Consider the following 18,352-nt stretch of genomic DNA (forward strand, 5'->3'; position numbering starts at 1 on the left):
ATCAGCATCTCGGGAAGATCCGCGTACCAGGCCCTTCGAGGCCAGTCCAAAGCAAAGAGGATTACTTGAACCTTTTCCCTTTTTATTCTCTTTAGAATTCTTGGGATCAGAGGAAATGGAGGAAACTCATACACCAGCTGGTAGACCCACGGAGTTGTCAGAGCATTTACTGCCACTGCTTGTGGGTCTGTTGACCTGGAACAATACCACTTGAGCTACTTGTTGAGTCGAGAAACCTTCATATCGATCTGTGGATATCCCCACCGACGTGTTAACCACCTGAACACCTCCGAGTGGAGGCCCCACTCCCCCGGTGCAGGTCGTGTCTGCTGAGGAAGTCTGCTTCCCAGTTGTCTACTCCCGGAATGAAGACCATCGACAGCGCCACGGCGTATTTTTCCACCCATAGGAAACTTCTTGACCTCTGACATTGCTGCTCTGCTTTTCGTTCCGCCCTGTCTGTTTATATACGTTACCGCCATAACATTGTCTGACTGGACTTGACTGGCCTGATTCTGAAGTATAGATGAGGCCTGCGGAAGGGCGTTGTAGATTGACCAGAGTTGCAAGATGTTTATTGGAAGGACGACTTCCCGACTTGACCATCTTCCTTGAAATTGCACCCCCTGGGTGACTGCTGCCCAACCTCTGAGGCTTTCGTTTGTGGTAAGCAGAATCCAAATCTGCATCCCGAACCTCCGACCTTCAACGAGGTGAGAAGTCTGTGGCCACCACAGAAGGGAGATCCTGGCTCTTGGCGACAGACAGATCCTCTGTTGCATGTGAAGATACGATCCGGACCATTTGTCCAACAGATTGAGCTGGAAAGGCTTCGCATAAAACCCTCCGTACTGAAGCGCCTCGTAAGAGGCCACCATTTCCCCAGAAGGTGAATGCACAGATGCACCGAGATCCGGGTTGGCTACAGGACAGTCCGAACCATCAACTGGATAACCATAGCCTTCTCCAAGGTAAGGAACACTCTCTGAGACTCTGTGTTGGGTATCATTCCCAGGAAAGGAAGCCTCTGTGTCGGTCCCAGGTGAGATTTTGGTAAGTTCAGAATCCACCCATGATCCAGGAGTAGTCTGGTTGAGAGGCCAATGCTGTCCAACTACCGCTCCCTGGACGGTGCCTTTATCCCAGCTCTCAGAGACTACAACTTGAATTTGAACACTGGTAAGTACAGGTTCAACGACTTGAGGTTTAAAATCAGTCTTACCGAACCATTAGGTTTCGGAAACTACAAACAAGTTGGAATAATACCCCTTGTTTTGCAGATGAGGTGGAACTGGAACAATGACCCCAGTCTGTAACAGTTTTTGAATGGCATCCTGTAAAGTTATACTTGCCTCTTGTGAAACTGGTAAGCCTGATTTGAAGAATCTGTGAGGTGGGAGCTTCTGGAACTCCAGTCTGTAGCCCTGGGAAATAAGGTCTATGACCCAGGGATCTTGGCACGAACTTGTCGAGATGTGACTGAAGAATTTTAGTCGGGCTCCCACTCGACAGTCTTCCATGCATCGCGGTCCAGTCATGCTGAAGTCTTTGAGGAAGCAGAGCTTGAGCTCTGTTCCTGTGAACCGGCAATTGCTGGTTTGCGTGGTTTACCACTAGCGCATCTGGTGGCTGTAGAAGAATCTCTGGTTTTGCCCCTAAACTTGGCTGTCCGAAAGGACTGTAAATCGGAACCTGAGTAAGCCTTCCTGGCTGGGGGAGCTGCACAAGGAAGATTTGTGCACTTACCCGCAGTAGCTTTGGAGATCCATTTGTCTAGTTCATCTCCAAATAAGGCCTCTCCTGTGAAGGGTAGGCCTTTCAAGCCTTTCCTGGAGTCCGCATCAGCAGTCCACTGGCGTAGTCATAAGCCCCTGCGTGCTGACACTGCCATAGCAGTGGTGCGTGCATTAAGCAAGCCTATTTATTTTATGGCTTCCACCATAAAGTTCGCAGAGTCCTGTATATGTTGCAGGAATAAAATAATCTCTACTTGAGGCAAGGTATCTAACCCCTCAATTAGGTTACCCGACCATTTGGCAATGGTATTAGTAATCCACCCACATGCTATAGTGGGTCTCTAGGCCACCTCAGCAGCTGTATACAAGGATTTGAGTGTGGTCTTAATTCTACGATCAGCCGTGTCTTTCAGTGAAGCTGTACCCGGGACAGGCAATACAATTTTTCGTGACAGTCTAGAAACTGATGCATCCACTATCGGTGGATTTTCCCATTTTTTCCTATCCTCAGGAGGAAAAGATGATAGCAACCTTTTAGGGATTTGAAATTTCCTGTGAGGATTAAACCACGGTTCTTCAAACAGAGTATTTAGTTCCTTTGACACAGGAAAAGTGGCAGAGGATTTCTCTTTTGTATTAAAATAAGATTCCTCACTCTCCTCTGTCACCTTATCAGGTATATGCAGAACTTCTCTGATAGCCTGTATTCCCTGTGACAAGAGTAACCTCCCCGACCTCTGAGTCCACCTCCCCCTCCTCCATGTATGACCCTTCATCATCAGAGTCAGACTGCAGGATATGGGCCAAAGTAGGTTTTTGCGGACAAATGGCAGAGCACTGAGATGCTGGTTTGGATATGGAGTCTCCTTTCATAAACTCAGTCATCGACTGTCTTAAGTATTGCAGGACAATTTAGTAGAAATATTGGAAATCATTCCCTTAATTGAAGTCCAGCCATGCTGGCACTGCCCCGCTAGCCTGGGTAGCTACACTATACTGTAGTGAACCTCCTGGAGAAGAGGAAAACTGTGCCTTACATGAAACACACTCTTTGCCAGACATACTGTAACAGTGACTGACACACACACAGGAAAAGGTTAAATGCACAATTAACCCACAAAAAGCCCTTCCAGGAAGACACAGAGATAGTATGGAGCTAGCACACAGCGCCCGCCGGAGGAGCTGCGCGTCACTGTCAGTCAGCGTCTGTCAGCTGCAGAAGGAATATGGCGCTGGTGAGCTGCTGGATCAGCTCAAAGTGAAGCCCCGCCCCTTCAATGGCGTGCAGTCTTCCCGCTCTTTTTTATACTGGCTGAGGTAATTTTGTGCCTAAAATGGAGTCAGCCCCCTTTTAAGTCTGTAATGCCAGTCTGGGTACTGTGTACACTGTGTACACATACAGTGTACTGAGACTCCATTTGCCCCCTTGGAAGCTGTGCGTCTGCACTGTGTACTTAGTCTGGAGACCCAGCTGCCCCATGTAGAAGCTGTGCGTCTCCGTACCCTCATGCCGCCATAATGGCCGGCGACCCGCTAACCGGGACGCCGGCTTAGAACTCAGTACTTCTTCTTTCTTCTGGCTCTGTTAGGGGTGGCGGCGTGCTGCGGGAATGCACGCTCGCCGTGGTGGGGCTTGCGAATAGTTCCCTCAGGAGCTAGTATCCTGTCAGCGGGGAATGGGACCATTAACCCCTCAAGAGGTTGGGCCGTTCCCCCCTCTAAGTCCCACGAAGGAGGCAGGCTGGTGCCAACCAGTCCTGCCTGAAAATAACAAACAGATAAAAATAAATGCAGAAAACTCTTCAGGAGCTTCCAGCGTCGTGACCGGCTCCTCCGGACACATTTTCTAAACGGAGTCTGGTAGGAGGGGCATAGAGGGAGGAGCCAGCGCACATTATCAAATTTTTAAAGTGCCCAAGGCTCCTAGTGGACCAGTCTATACCCATTGTACTAAATGGATTCCCAGTATCCCCAAGGACGTAAGAGGAATAACAGACTAATGAGCATTAACCCATAGGGCGGTATTCAAATGATATATCACGCCCAATCTCCTTTTTAAAGTGATCCCTGTTATTGTGCATATCTCGCCCATAGTAATCAGGTTTAGCTGCATAAAGGGTTGGGCCGCCCTCGTTACGCCTGCTTATGTTGTTCGCGGCACCCACAATTAGGGAATTTTACGTGGATTTCTGTTCGAGCCTCCCTTAGCGTTAAGTGCAGGCTGCGGGCTGCCTGCTGTAGGCTCTAACTGAATAGCCCTGACAGATGAAATAGTCACCTGAAATTAAATACAGCTAATTTAATCCAGCCAATATATGTACAAACCTTGTCAAATGAATTCTTAAAAATAAATAAAAACACCAAAATTGCAGGTATAAACTACATACCACGCTTCATAGCAGCTGGATTGTCGCAGGACCTTTAGTGGAATTTTGAGTTCTCCAAGAAACTCGTCACCAAACTTCAGGTTACTTGCATTCCACAGATCAACTCTAAAAAGAACAAAGTACAAGTTAGGGGAAAAATAGGATTTTAGTACCTACCGGTAAATCCTTTTCTCCTAGTCCATAGAAGATGCTGGGGACTCCAAAAGGACCATGGGGTATAGACGGGATCCGCAGGAGCTTGGGCACACTGAAAAAGACTGACTGGGTGTGAACTGGCTCCTCCCTCTATGCCCCTCCTCCAGACCTCAGTTATAGGAACTGTGCCCAGGAGAGATGGACATTTCGAGGAAAGGATTTTTGTTTAAACTAAGGGCGAGAAACCTACCAGACCACACCACAAACATACCGTACAACCGGAGTATCAGGAAACCAGATAACAGTATGAATTAACAACAGCAATAAGCTGAATACAAATAAAACACAACCCGCGTGTAAACAAATTTAACCAGTAATAATACACTGCAAGTAACAGTCCGCACTGGGATGGGCGCCCAGCATCCTCTACGGACTAGGAGAAAAGGATTTACCGGTAGGTACTAAAATCCTATTTTCTCTTACGTCCTAGAGGATGCTGGGGACTCTAAAAGGACCATGGGGTCAATACCAAAGCTCCAGAACGGGCGGGAAAGTGCGGACGACTCTGCAGCACCGATTGAGCAAACATGAGGTCCTCATCAGCCAGGGTATCTAACTTGTAAAACTTAGCAAAGGTGTTTGAACCCGACCACGTAGCTGCTCGGCAAAGCTAAAGTATCGAGACCCCTCGGGCAGCCGCCCAAGACGAGCCCACTTTTCTAGTAGAATGGGCCTTTACTGACTTCGGCAACGGTAGCCCAGCCGAAGAATGAGCTTGCTGAATCGTACTACAAATCCAGCGTGCAATACTTTGCTTAGAAGCAGGACTTCCAATCTTGTTGGAAGCATACAGGACAAACAAACCCTCAGTTTTCCTGGTAAGAGCCGTTCTGGCAACATAAATTTTCAAAGCTCTTACAACATCAAGAGACTTTGGAACCGCCACAGCATCTATAGCCACAGGAACCACAATAGGTTGATTAATGTGAAACGAAGAAACCACCTTCGGCAGAAATTGTTGACGAATCCTCAATTCTGCTCTATCTGAATGGAAGATCAAATATGGACCCTTGTGAGATAAGGCCGCCAACTCTGACACTCGCCTGGCAGATGCCAGAGCCAACAGCATGACCACCTTCCAAGTGAGAAACTTTAACTCCACCTTACGCAAAGGTTCAAACCAGGGAGACATAAGAAACTGCAAGACCACTTCAAGATCCCACGGCGCCACAAAAGGAGGATGGATATGCAGCACACCCTTTTACAAAAGTCTGCACCTCTGGAAGGACGGCCAATTCCTTTTGAAAGAAAATCGATAAAGCCAAAATCTGTACTTTGATGGAGCCCAATTTCAGGCCTGCATCAACGCCTGCCTGCAAAAAATGGAGAAAACGACCCAAGTGAAACTCCTCCACAGGAGCAGTTTTGGTCTCAAAACATACTTTCTCCAAATACGGTAATAAAGTTTCGTCGTAACTTCCTTCCTAGCCTTAAGGAGAGTGGGGATGACTTCCCCAGGAATACCTTTTTCGAGCTAAGATTTGGCGCTCAATTTCCACGCCGTTAAACGCAGCCGCGGTAAGTCCTGAAACACGCATGGCCCCTGCAGTAACAAGTCCTCTCTTAGAGGAAGCGGCAAAGGATCTTCCACTAGTAATTCCTGAAGATCCGGATACCAGGCCCTGCGTGGCCAGTCTGGAATGACGTGAATCGCCTGAACCCTTGCTCGTCGTATGATCCCCAGCACCTTTGGAATGAGAGGAAGTGGAGGGAACACGTACACCGACTGAAACACCCAAGGAGTCACCAGGGCATCCACTGCACTGGCTTGGGGCTCTCTTGACCTGGAACAATACCTCGGAAGCTTCTTGTTGAGGCGAGACGCCATCATGTCTATCAGAGGAATTCCCCAACGCTTCGTCACTTCTGCAAATACCTCTTGGTGAAGAGCCCACTCTCCCGGATGGAGATCGTGTCTGCTGAGGAAGTCTGCTTCCCAGTTGTCCACGCCCGGGAGGAAGACTGCTGACAGAGCGCTCACGTGCAGTTCCGCCCTGCAAAGGATTCTTGTGGCCTCTACCATAGCCGCCCTGCTCCTTGTTCCGCCTTGACGGTTTACATGCGCCACTGCTGTTATGTTGTCAGACTGGATCAGGACAGGAAGACCCTGAAGAAGACTCTTTGCTTGTAGCAGGCCGTTGTAAATGGCTCTTAACTCGAGAACATTTATGTGGAGACAAGATTCCTGGTTTGACCATTTCCCCTGGAAATTTCTTCCTTGGGTGACTGCGCCCCAGTCTTGGAGACTTGCATCTGTTGTCAGTAGGACCCAGTCCTGGATTCCGAATCGGCGCCCTTCTAGAAGGTGAGAGCTTTGCAGCCACCACAGGAGAGAGATCCTGGTCCTGGAAGATAGACTTATTACCCGGTGCATGTGCAGGTGAGACTCGGACCATTTGCTCAGCAGATCCCACTGAAACACCCGGGCATGAAACCTGCCAAACGGAATGGCTTTGTACGCCGCAACCATCTTCCCCAGAACCTGAGTACATTGATGAATCGACACACTTGTCGGCCTCAGAAGTTCCCTGACCATTGTCTGTAATTCCAGAGCTTTGTCTTCCGGAAGAAACACTCTCTGTAACTCCGTGTCCAGAATCATGCCCAGAAAGGGCAGCCGAGTGGCCGGAATCAACTGAGACTTTGGCAAATTTAGAACCCAACCGTGTTGTAGCAGAACCGACAGATACAGATCCACATTCCTTAACAATTGTTCCTTGGACCTCGCCTTTATCAGGAGATCGTCCAAGTATGGGATAATTGTAACCCCTTGTTTGCGAAGGAGAACCATAATTTCCGCCATGACTTTGGTGAAAATCCTCGGGGCCGTGGAAAGCCCAAACGGCAACGTTTGAAATTGGTAATGACAATCCTGTACCGCAAATCTGAGGAATGCCTGATGCGGAGGATATATCGGGACGTGTAAGTAGGCATCCTTTATGTCGACTGACGCCATAAAATCCCCCCCCCACCCCCTTCTAGGCTGGAGATCACAGCTCGAAGAGATTCCATCTTGAACTTGAAAACTTTCAAATATGGATTGAGGGATTTTAGGTTCAGAATCGGTCTGACCGAACCGTCCGGCTTCAGTACCACAAAGAGGCTTGAGTAGAACCCGTTGGGACGGGGGAACGGGAACAATGACCCTCTGTTGACACAACTTTTCTATCGCTGCATTCACCACCTCCCTGTCCGGAAGAGACACTGGCAAGGCCGAAATGAAAAAACGGTGAGAGAAACTCCAGCCTGTATCCCTGAGACACTATGTCTAGGACCCAAGGATCCAGGCCTGATAGAACCCAGACCTGACTGCAGATCCGCAGACGGCCCCCCTACCGGGCCGGATTCCCTCAGGGGAGCCCCAGCGTCATGCGGTGGACTTGGTAGAGGCGGGGGAGGACTTTTGGTCCTGTGCGCCTGATACTGCAGGTGACTTTCTTCCCCTTCCTCTACCCTTTGAAGCGAGAAAGGACGAGCCTTTTCCTCGCTTGTATTTATTGGGGCGAAAGGACTGCATCTGTTGATGGGGTGCCTTTTTCCGTTGTGTGGGAACATAAGGAAGAAAAGATGACTTACCCGCAGTCGCGGTAGACACCAGGTCAGCCAGGCCGTCACCAAACAAGACACTACCCTTGAAGGGAAGAGCTTCCATATTTTTCTTGGAGTCGGCATCAGCATTCCATTGATGGATCCACAGCGCCCTCCTGGCCGAGATCGCCATGGCATTGGTTCTTGATCCTAAGAGACCAACATCCCTCGCCGCATCCTTCAGGTAATCTGCAGCGTCCTTGATATAACCAAAAGTCAAAAGAATATTATCTTTATTAAGGGTATACATATCAGAAGCTAAATTATCAGCCCATTTAGCAATAGCACTTCTCACCCATACCGACGCCACAGCATGTATGAGTAATGCACCCGTATTAACGAAAATGGCCTTCAAAGACGTCTCCACCTTGCGATCCGCCAGATCCTTGAGAGCTGCCGTGTCAGGGGACGGAAGCGCCACCTTCTTAGACAAACGGGACAGAGCCTTCTCGACATTCGGAGACGACTCCCACTTTTCCCTGTCATCAGAGGGGAAAGGATACACCATGAAAAGCCTCTTGGGAATCTGCCACCTCTTATCTGGTGACTCCCAAGCCTTTTCACAAAGAGCATTCATTTCATGAGAGGGGGGAAATTTTACCTCAGACCTTTTCCCTTTAAATAAACAAATCCTTGTTTCCTGCACCGCAGGTTCGTCAGAGATACGTAAAACATGTTTAATAGCCACAATCATGTACTGAATACTCTTAACTAGCCTTGGGTGTAAAGTAGCCTCATTGAAATCGACATCAGAATCAGAATCCGTGTCGGTATCCGTATCTACCATCTGGGTAAACAAACGCTTTTGTGACCCTGACGGGGCCTGCACCCGAGTCAAAGCATCCTCCATGGATTTCCTCCACACTTGTGTCTGAGACTCAGATTTATCCAACCTCTTAGACAATGAGGTCACATTTGCATTAAGTGCACTTAACATAGTAACCAAATCAGGTGTCGGCTGTGTCGACAGAGCCATCTCCAGCCCCGTTTCTGCGCCCCCAGCAACCTCCTCCGGGGAGGAACACTCAGCCTCAGACATGCCGACCCCCCCCCCCCCCCACACACACACACACACACACACACACACACACACACACACACACACACACACACACACTGCCTCAGCCAGGGGACAGACCCACAAGGAAGCCCGGAGAGAGAGAACATAGAGGAAGTATGCCAGCTCACACCCCAGCGCCCATATATCCCACCAAACGAATATATGACAATAGCGCTGCTCTTAATTAAACTTAAGCACTAAAATATCTAGGAGAAAAAGATTTACCGGTAGGTTTAAAATCTTATTTTCTCTTACGTCCTAGAGGATGCTGGGGACTCCGTAAGGACCATGGGGATTATACCAAAGCTCCAGACCGGGCGGGAGAGTGCAGATGACTCTGCAGCACCGATTGAGCAAACATGAGGTCCTCCTCAGCCAAGGTATCAAACATGTAGAATTTAGCAAAAAAGTGTTTGAACCCGACCAAGTAGCCGCTCGGCAAAGTTGTAATGCCGAGACACCTCGGGCAGCCGCCCAAGAAGAGCCCACCTTCCTAGTGGAATGGGTCTTTACCAAATATGGTACCGGCAAACCAGCCGTAGAATGAGCCTGCTGAATCGTGTTACAGATCCAGCGGGCAATAGTCTGCTTAGAAGCAGGGGCGCCAACCTTGTTGGCTGCATACAGGACAAACAGTGCCTCTGTTTTCCTAATCCGAGCCGTCCTGGCTACATAAACTTTTAAGGCCCTGACTACATCAAGAGACTTGGAATCCTCCAAGTCCCCTGTAGCCACAGGCACCACAATAGGTTGGTTCATATGAAACGATGAAACCACCTAAGGCAGAAATTGAGGATGAGTTCTCAACTCTGCTCTATCCACATGAAAAATCAGATAGGGGCTTTTGTAAGACAAAGCCGCCAATTCGGACACCTGCCTCGCAGATGCCAAGGCTAATAAACATGACCACTTTCCAAGTGAGAAATTTCAACTCAACTATCTGAAGAGGTTCAAACCAGTGTGACTTAAGGAACTGTTACACCATGTTAAGGTCCCATGGTGCCACTGGGCCCACAAAAGGAGGCTGGATGTGCAGCACTCACTTTACAAAAGTCTGGACTTCTGGAAGAGAAGCCAATTCCTTCTGAAAGAATATAGATAGGGCCGAAATCTGTACCTTAATGGAGCCTAACTTCAGGCCCATATCCACTCCTGTCTGTAAAAAGTGGAGAAAACGGCCCAGGTGGAAATCTTCCGTAGGAGCATTCTTGGCTTCACACCAAGAAACATACTTCCTCCAGATACGGTGATAATGTTTCGCCGTCACCTCCTTCCTAGCCCTTATCAGAGTAGGGATGACTTCCTCCGGAATACCTTTTCCAGCTAGGATTCGGTGTTCAACCTCCATGCCGTCAAACGTAACCGCGGTAAGTCTTGGAACACGCAGGGCCCCTGCTGTAACAGGTCCTCCCTGAGAGGAAGAGGCCACGGATCTTCTGTGAGCATCTCCTGAAGATTTGAATACCGAGCCCTTCGAGGCCAATCTGGAACAATGAGTATTGTCTGCACTCTTTCTCTTCTTATGATTCTCAATATTTTGGAGATGAGAGGAAGAGGAGGGAATACATAGACCGACTGAAACACCCATGGTGTCACCAGGGCGTCTACCGCTACTACCTGAGGGTCCCTTGACCTGGCACATTACCTCCGAAGCTTCTTGTTGAGGCGTGACGCCATCATGTCTATTTGAGGTAGTTCCCAAAGACTTGTTACCTCTGCAAAAACTTCTTGATGAAGTCCCCACTCTCCTGGATGGAGATCGTGTCTGCTGAGGAAGTCTGCTTCCCAGTTGTCCACTCCCGGAATGAAGACTGCTGACAGAGCGCTTACGTGATTTTCCGCCCAACGCAGAATCCGTGTGGCTTCCGCCATTGCCACTCTGCTCTTTGTCCCGCCTTGGCGGTTTACATGAGCCACGGCTGTGACGTTGTCTGATTGAATCAGAACAGGTAGTTCGCGAAGAAGATTCTCAACTTGTCGTAGGCCGTTGTATATGGCCCTTAATTCCAGTATGTTGATGTGTAGACAAGCCTCCTGGCTTGACCATGTTCCCTGAAAATTTCTTCCTTGTGTGACTGCTCCCCATCCTCGGAGGCTCGCGTCCGTGGTCACCAGAACCCAGTCTTGAATGCCGAACCTGCGACCCTCTAGAAGATGAGTACTCTGCAACCACCACAGAAGAGACACCCTGGCCCTGGGGGACAGGCTTATTTTCTGATGAATTTGAAGATGGGACCCGGACCACTTGTCCAGAAGGTCCCACTGAAATGTCCTCGCATGAAACCTGCCGAAGGGGATGGCCTCGTAGGTTGCCATCATTTATCCCAGTACTCGAGTGCATTGATGGACTGACACTCTTTTCAGTTTTAACATGTCTCTGACCATGTTCTGGAGTTCCTGGGCTTTCTCCATCGGGAGAAAAACCCTCTTTTGTTCTGTGTCCAGAAACATGCCTAAGAAAGATAGCAGAGTCGTTGGAACCAACTGTGACTTTGGTAGATTCAGAATCCAGCCATGTTGCTGCAGCACTCTCAGGGAGAGCGACACGCTTTTCAGCAACTGATCTCTCGATCTCGCTTTTATCAGGAGATCGTCCCAAGTACGGGATAATTGTGACTCCCTGCCTGCACCATCATTTCCGCCATTACTTTGGTGAAAATCCTCGGGGCCATGGAAAGACCAAACGGCAACGTCTGAAACTGGTAATGACAGTCCTGTACAGCGAACTCAGGTACGCCTGATGAGGGGGATATATGGGGACATGAAGGTATGCATCCTTTATGTCTAGTGACACCATAAAATCCCCCCTTCCAGGCTGGAGATAACCGCCCGGAGCGATTCCATCTTGAATTTGAACTTTTTCAAGTACAGGTTTAGGGATTTTAAATTTAGAATGGGTCTGACCGAGCCATCCGGTTTCGGGACCACAAATAGGGTTGAATAGTACCCCTGTTGAACTATGGGAACCTCGACGACCACTTGTTGTTGACACAGTTTTTGGATTGCAGCTAAAACTATCTTCCTTTCTGGGGAAGAAGCTGATAAAGCCGATTTGAAAAAAACGGCGAGGAGGCACGTCTTCGAATTCCAGCTTGTAGCCTTGGGATACAATTTCCATTGGCCAAGGATCCACGTCTGACTGAACCCAGACGTGGCTGAAGAGTCGAAGACGTGACCCCACCGGCGCGGACTCCCTCAGAGGAGCCCCAGCGTCATGCGGTGGATTGAGTAGAAGCCGGGAAGGACTTCTGCTCTTGGGAACTAGCCGTAGCAGGCATTCTTTTCCCTCTACCCTTACCTCTGGCGAGGAAGAAAGAGCCCCAACCTTTTCTAGACTTATGCGACCGAAAGGACTGCATCTGATATTGTGGTATTTTCTTTTGCTGTAAGGGAACATAAGGTAAAACAGTAGATTTACCCGCGGTAGCTGTGGAAACCAGGTCCGCGAGACCTTCCCCAAATAAAACCTCACCCTTATAAGGCAAAACTTCCATATGCCTCTTTGAGTCGGCATCACCCGTCCATTGGCGGGTCCACAGGGCTCGCCTAGCAAAAATCGCCATGGCGTTGGCTCTCGAACCTAGCAGCCCAACGTCTCTCTGAACGTCTCTCATATATAAGATTGCGTCTTTAATGTGAGCTAAGGTCAATAAAATGGTATCCCTATCTAGGGTATCAATGTCAGCTGACAAGGTATCTACCCAAGCTGCTACAGCGCTACAAACCCAAGCCGACGCTATTGCCGGTCTGAGCAAGGCATCCGTATGCATATAAATTGATTTTAGGGTAGCCTCCTGTCTGCGATCAGCAGGATCCTTGAGGGCTGCCGTGTCTGGGGATGGTAGCGCCACCTTTTTGGACAGGCGCGTTAAAGCCTTGTCCACCTTGGGTGAGGATTCCCACCGTAACCTGTCCTGTGCCGGGAAAGGATACGCCATAAGAATTCTCTTGGGAATCTGCAGTTTCTTGTCTGGAGTTTCCCAAGCTTTTTCAAATAACTCATTCAGTCCATGAGATAGGGGAAAAGTTACCTCAGGTTTCTTTTCTTTAAACATGCATACCCTCGTGTCAGGGACAGAGGGGTCATCTGTGATATGCAAAACACCTTTTATCGCAACAATAATCATATAATGAATACTTTTGGCCACCCTTGGGTGTAACCTCGCATCATCGTAGTCGACACTGGAGTCAGAATCCGTGTCGGTATCAGTGTCTGCTACTTGGGACAGTAGACGTTTCTGAGACCCAGAAGGGCCCTGTGACACAGTCAAAGCCATGGATTGACTCCATGTTTTTTCCCTGGACTCTGCTTTGTCCAATCTCTTATGTAATAAAGACACATTTGCATTTAAAACATTCCACATATCCAACCAATCAGGTGTCGGCGTTGCCGACGGAGACACCACAATCATCTGCTCCACCTCCTCCCTAGATGAGCCTTCCGCTTCAGACATGCCGACACACACGTACCGGCACCCCCACACACTCAGGGATATATCTATATGGAGACAGTCCCCCAATAAGGCCCTTTGGAGAGGCAGAGAGAGAGTATGCCAGCACACACCCAGCGCCACCGGACACTGGAATAAAATCCCAGTCAGTATAGCGCTTTTATAGAGATATATATACATATATATATATATATATATATATAATTACTCACTGCGCCAATTAATGTGCCCCCCCCCCCTCTGTTTTGCCCTCTGGAACCGTGTTCAGCAGGGGAGAGTCCAGGGAGCCAGCTTCTCTGCAGTGTGCTGTGGAGAAAATGGCGCTGGTTAGTGCTGGAGGTTCAAGCCCCGCCCCCTCAGCGGTGGGCTTCGGTCCCGCTCAAATTATTTATACTGGCGGGGGTCTTTTAATATACCGCCTCCGCAGTATATAATGCCTATGCCAGTGTCCCTTGAAGTTAATATTGCTGCCCAGGGCGCCCCCCCTGCGCCCTGCACCCTTACAGTGCCCTCTGTGTGTGTATGTGTGGGAGCAATGTTGCGCAGCGTTACCTCAGTGAAGATCTGAAGTCTTCTGCCGCCTTTAAAGTCTTCTTTTCTTCTCAATACTCACCCGGCTTCTATCTTCCGGCTCTGTGAGGAGGACGGCGGCGCGGCTCCGGGACGAACGGCGAGGGTGAGACCTGCGTTCAGACCCTCTGGAGCCAATGGTGTCCAGTAGCCTAAGAAGCAGAGCCTATCATTTAAGTATGTCTGCTTCTCTCTCCTCAGTCCCACGATGCAGGGAGCCTGTTGCCAGCAGTGCTCCCTCAAAACAAAAAACCTAACAAAGTATTTTTCAGAGAAACTCAGTAGAGCTCCCCCGCAGTGCACCCAGTCTCCTCTGGGCATAGGATCTAACTGAGGTCTGGAGGAGGGGCATAGAGGGAGGAGCCAGTGCACACCCATTCTAAAGTCTTTAGAGTGCCCATGTCTCCTGCGGAGCCCGTCTATACCCCATGGTCCTTACGGAGTCCCCAGCATCCTCTAGGACGTAAGAGAAAAACAGAGTTAGAAGGATTTAGAAAAAAAAACACACAAAAAAACCCATCAATAGATTGTGTAACTCTAAAATCAGTGATTTCAGATCTGCTTAAGTGCATTTACACACATGCACTTATTAAGTATACTGGCGCCACATTGTTAGCGCTGCTGAAACTGCTCAGTGCAAGCGGATGTAGGCACATAATATCCTACACTGCATAGGCTGGCCATACTAAACCCGATCCTACGGTCATGGCTATTTTTAGTTTGTTAGCACAATTACCAGCCTCACTAAATTCGACTGCAACTGTCACAGAAAAGGTTGCAACAGAGAATAGGAGATCCCATTGCTTGGCTGTCCCCAGTGGATATCCAGTGTAAACAAATGTCAATTATATACAGTGAAGACAATTTAAATTCTAACATCACAAGAAGTAGTATAACTTGACTCCTAGTACAAAACAGGCACATGACAATGATATCCAGCAGGTTCTGACAACTCCCATTAATACTACTATTAGTGCTATCTACAGATGTGTTCTCATACATCTTGCCTCAATCTCAATACATGTAAGTGGACAAATCTGTATTTGCATTATATATTTTGATTTTGAATAAAAGGGGGGAGGCAACAGATGTTTGTATTTAAATTAAAGGTCACTTATTTTGTATGCGTGTCTGTAACACTAAGCTACCAAAATAGTCTGTCTTACGAAGATATAGTTGGCATCCCAACCGTCAGGATAGCGGCCATCAGGGGACTGGTGCCGGAACCTCAACACCTGTCAGATTCGTGGCGCTGAAATCCCTAATGGAATCCCCTGCCAGGTGGTTAGGGTTAAGCTGCAGGAAGGCAGGGTTATGATCAGGCTGCCGGAAAGGAGGGTTAGGGGGGCTCCAGAGGAGGGCTGACTCACTGGTGGTTGGTGTCGCTCCCCTGTTTGAAATTTGGACTGCGCTGCAACCCCACCACTGGAGCCGCCACTGGCTTGAGGTAGGGTAAATTGAGATGCTCAAACTTGTCTGCATTATGGCAGTCAGGATGCCGCTGACTGTATTCTGACCGCCAGCATCCTACCCAATCCGTCTTATGTGTATGTGCACCTTAAACTTAGCATTTTCTATTAACAATGTCAAATAGGATGTGTAGAAAATGTAATAATCTCTGCGCATGTACTACTTCTTTATAATTACTGCAATCTAGAACATATACTACTGTTTTCTAGTAGTGTAAAACTGGTATCCGGTTGTTGTATCTTCAGTAAAAAGATAAACAGTCAATAGATCGAAAAGCAAAACATCAACAGGGTCAAAAAAGTCAACAGGTAAAAGGTAGACAAGTACAAAAAGTCGACACGCATTCCATTTTTTATCATTTACCATCCACATGGACTATAACTGGGAATAGTTTGCTTGAAGTGACGCTAGTTAAGCGAGCCCACGAGGGTACACGGTTCCACTAATTTGGCTCAAATATAGTGAAACATACAAAATTGCACAAACAATATATATATAAAAAATAAATTGTGTCGGCCATTATCGTGTCAACCATTTTCACGCTGTCGACTTTTTCTATGGTTTACCTTTTCACCCTGTTGACCATTTGGGGTCAACTTATTGACTATCTTTTTACTGCAGATCTACTGAACCACACCCATAAAACTAGCATGTAGCCATGCTCATCTAGCCTGCAGCTTGACATATTCATGGCAAGCCAGGTGCGGCAAGTGTGCCCACGAATAGGATGTGCGAGTGCTTCTAAGTATGTGCACCCATAGGAATACATGGTGTACTAAAGCGCAGCTCAGCGTGCGCACTTTATCACTTCACCAGGCTTAATAAATATGCCACTCAATCGCACCTGCGTCTGGGCTCGGCATGTGTGCCCATGTGGCCGCGGCACAGACTGGATGAGCATGGCAACATCTGTACCTTGCATCTCTGCAACCTGCACAAAATGCATCACATTACTAATATGTTTTGGAGGCAAAATGTGTTTAGTTCTAGATAAGCCCCAAATCGCTCATGTGGAACAAATCTGTTACCTGCCATAATAGTAGAGCAGACAAGAATTGTGTGAAGTGTGAAAAGATTCTCAGAAACACCACCAGCTGAAGTCCACCCTTTGACAACACTGCCCTCAGACAGATTTCCTCACCTGCTGTTACAGTCATAGGCAGAAAATGTAAATACCATTGTAAGTCTCAATGACTATTTAATGGTAGCCTCTACATGACATAGCTCACAGAATGCTTTGTCACAAGTAGACATATATGACAAAAAATATCCTATTAGTCGTGGTAAATTACCATGGCTAATTACCTCACCTGGGGCAATCCAATTAGCCCTAATGCCGGCACTTATCAGCGATTTTGTTTCATCTACCTCAGGAAGGCGAAACCAAATCTGCGATAAGAAGACTTTTTTTTACCAAGAGTGTGGCCTCAAAATCACAGTTGCATCATTTTTCAAGGATCCTATGTGTTTTCTAACATGAAACTGAATTTTTTAGGACACAAAAAATGGGAGCTAATTTGCTAACTTCAGAGGAGGGAGGGGATAAAAAAAAATAAATCAATAATTATTTTTTTTTTTAAATCACGAAACCCCCCCCCCCCATTTTAAACATCCGAAAAATGTTTGCGCTTGAAAATATAAGAACCTACTAGTTCTCAAAATACTGTTTGGAACATTATGTGTAATACACCTTTCAGACATAAGCCCAACACTTTTTTTGCTTGTGAACGTGCGCTGGCTCGGGTCATGCCTATGGGTCTAATTCAGACCTGATCGCCGTATCAAATTTGTTAGCAAATGGGCAAAACCATGTGCACTGTGGGGGGGACAGATATAACATGTGCAGAGAGAGTTACGATTTGGGTGGGTTATATTGTTATTGTGCAGGGTAAAAACTGAAATTTAGATTTCAGTTTGAACACAACCCACCCAAATCTAACTCTCTCTGCACATGTTATATCTGTCCCCCCCACAGTGCACATGGTTTTGCCCATTTGCTAACAAATTTGATACGGCGATCAGGTCTGAATTAGACCCATAGGCATGACCCGAGCCAGCGCACGTTCACAAGCAAAAAAAGTGTTGGGCTTATGTCTGAAAGGTGTATTACACATAATGTTCCAAACAGTATTTTGAGAACTAGTAGGTTCTTATATTTTCAAGCGCAAACATTTTTCGGATGTTTAAAATGGGGGGGGGGGTTTCGTGATTTAAAAAAAAAAATAATTATTGATTTATTTATTTTTATCCCCTCCCTCCTCTGAAGTTAGCAAATTAGCTCCCATTTTTTGTGTCCTAAAAAATTCAGTTTCATGTTAGAAAACACATAGGATCCTTGAAAAATGATGCAACTGTGATTTTGAGGCCACACTCTTGGTAAAAAAAAGTCTTCTTATCGCAGATTTGGTTTCGCCTTCCTGAGGTAGATGAAACAAAATCGCTGATAAGTGCCGGCATTAGGGCTAATTGGATTGCCCCAGGTGAGGTAATTAGCCATGGTAATTTACCACGACTAATAGGATATTTTTTGTCATATATGTCTACTTGTGACAAAGCATTCTGTGAGCTATGTCATGTAGAGGCTACCATTAAATAGTCATTGAGACTTACAATGGTATTTACATTTTCTGCCTATGACTGTAACAGCAGGTGAGGAAATCTGTCTGAGGGCAGTGTTGTCAAAGGGTGGACTTCAGCTGGTGGTGTTTCTGAGAATCTTTTCACACTTCACACAATTCTTGTCTGCTCTACTATTATGGCAGGTAACAGATTTGTTCCACATGAGCGATTTGGGGCTTATCTAGAACTAAACACATTTTGCCTCCAAAACATATTAGTAATGTGATGCATTTTGTGCAGGTTGCAGAGATGCAAGGTACAGATGTTGCCATGCTC

General features: G+C 47.4%; 1 protein-coding gene across 4 annotated transcripts in view; it reads right to left on the reverse strand.

Annotated features, from left to right (window-relative positions):
- RASA3 (RAS p21 protein activator 3) overlaps positions 1-18,352 on the reverse strand; it is a 398,462-nt gene that overhangs the window by 84,421 nt on the left and 295,689 nt on the right. For all 4 annotated transcript variants that reach the window (XM_063953391.1, XM_063953390.1, XM_063953393.1 and 1 more), the window contains exon 9: positions 4,124-4,228. In XM_063953391.1, the coding sequence (XP_063809461.1) occupies positions 4,124-4,228 (105 nt within the window). The remainder of the gene's footprint in view (positions 1-4,123; positions 4,229-18,352) is intronic.

This window comes from Pseudophryne corroboree, chromosome 2 (assembly GCF_028390025.1).
Source record: "Pseudophryne corroboree isolate aPseCor3 chromosome 2, aPseCor3.hap2, whole genome shotgun sequence".
In the NCBI taxonomy this organism is placed as follows: domain Eukaryota; kingdom Metazoa; phylum Chordata; class Amphibia; order Anura; family Myobatrachidae; genus Pseudophryne; species Pseudophryne corroboree.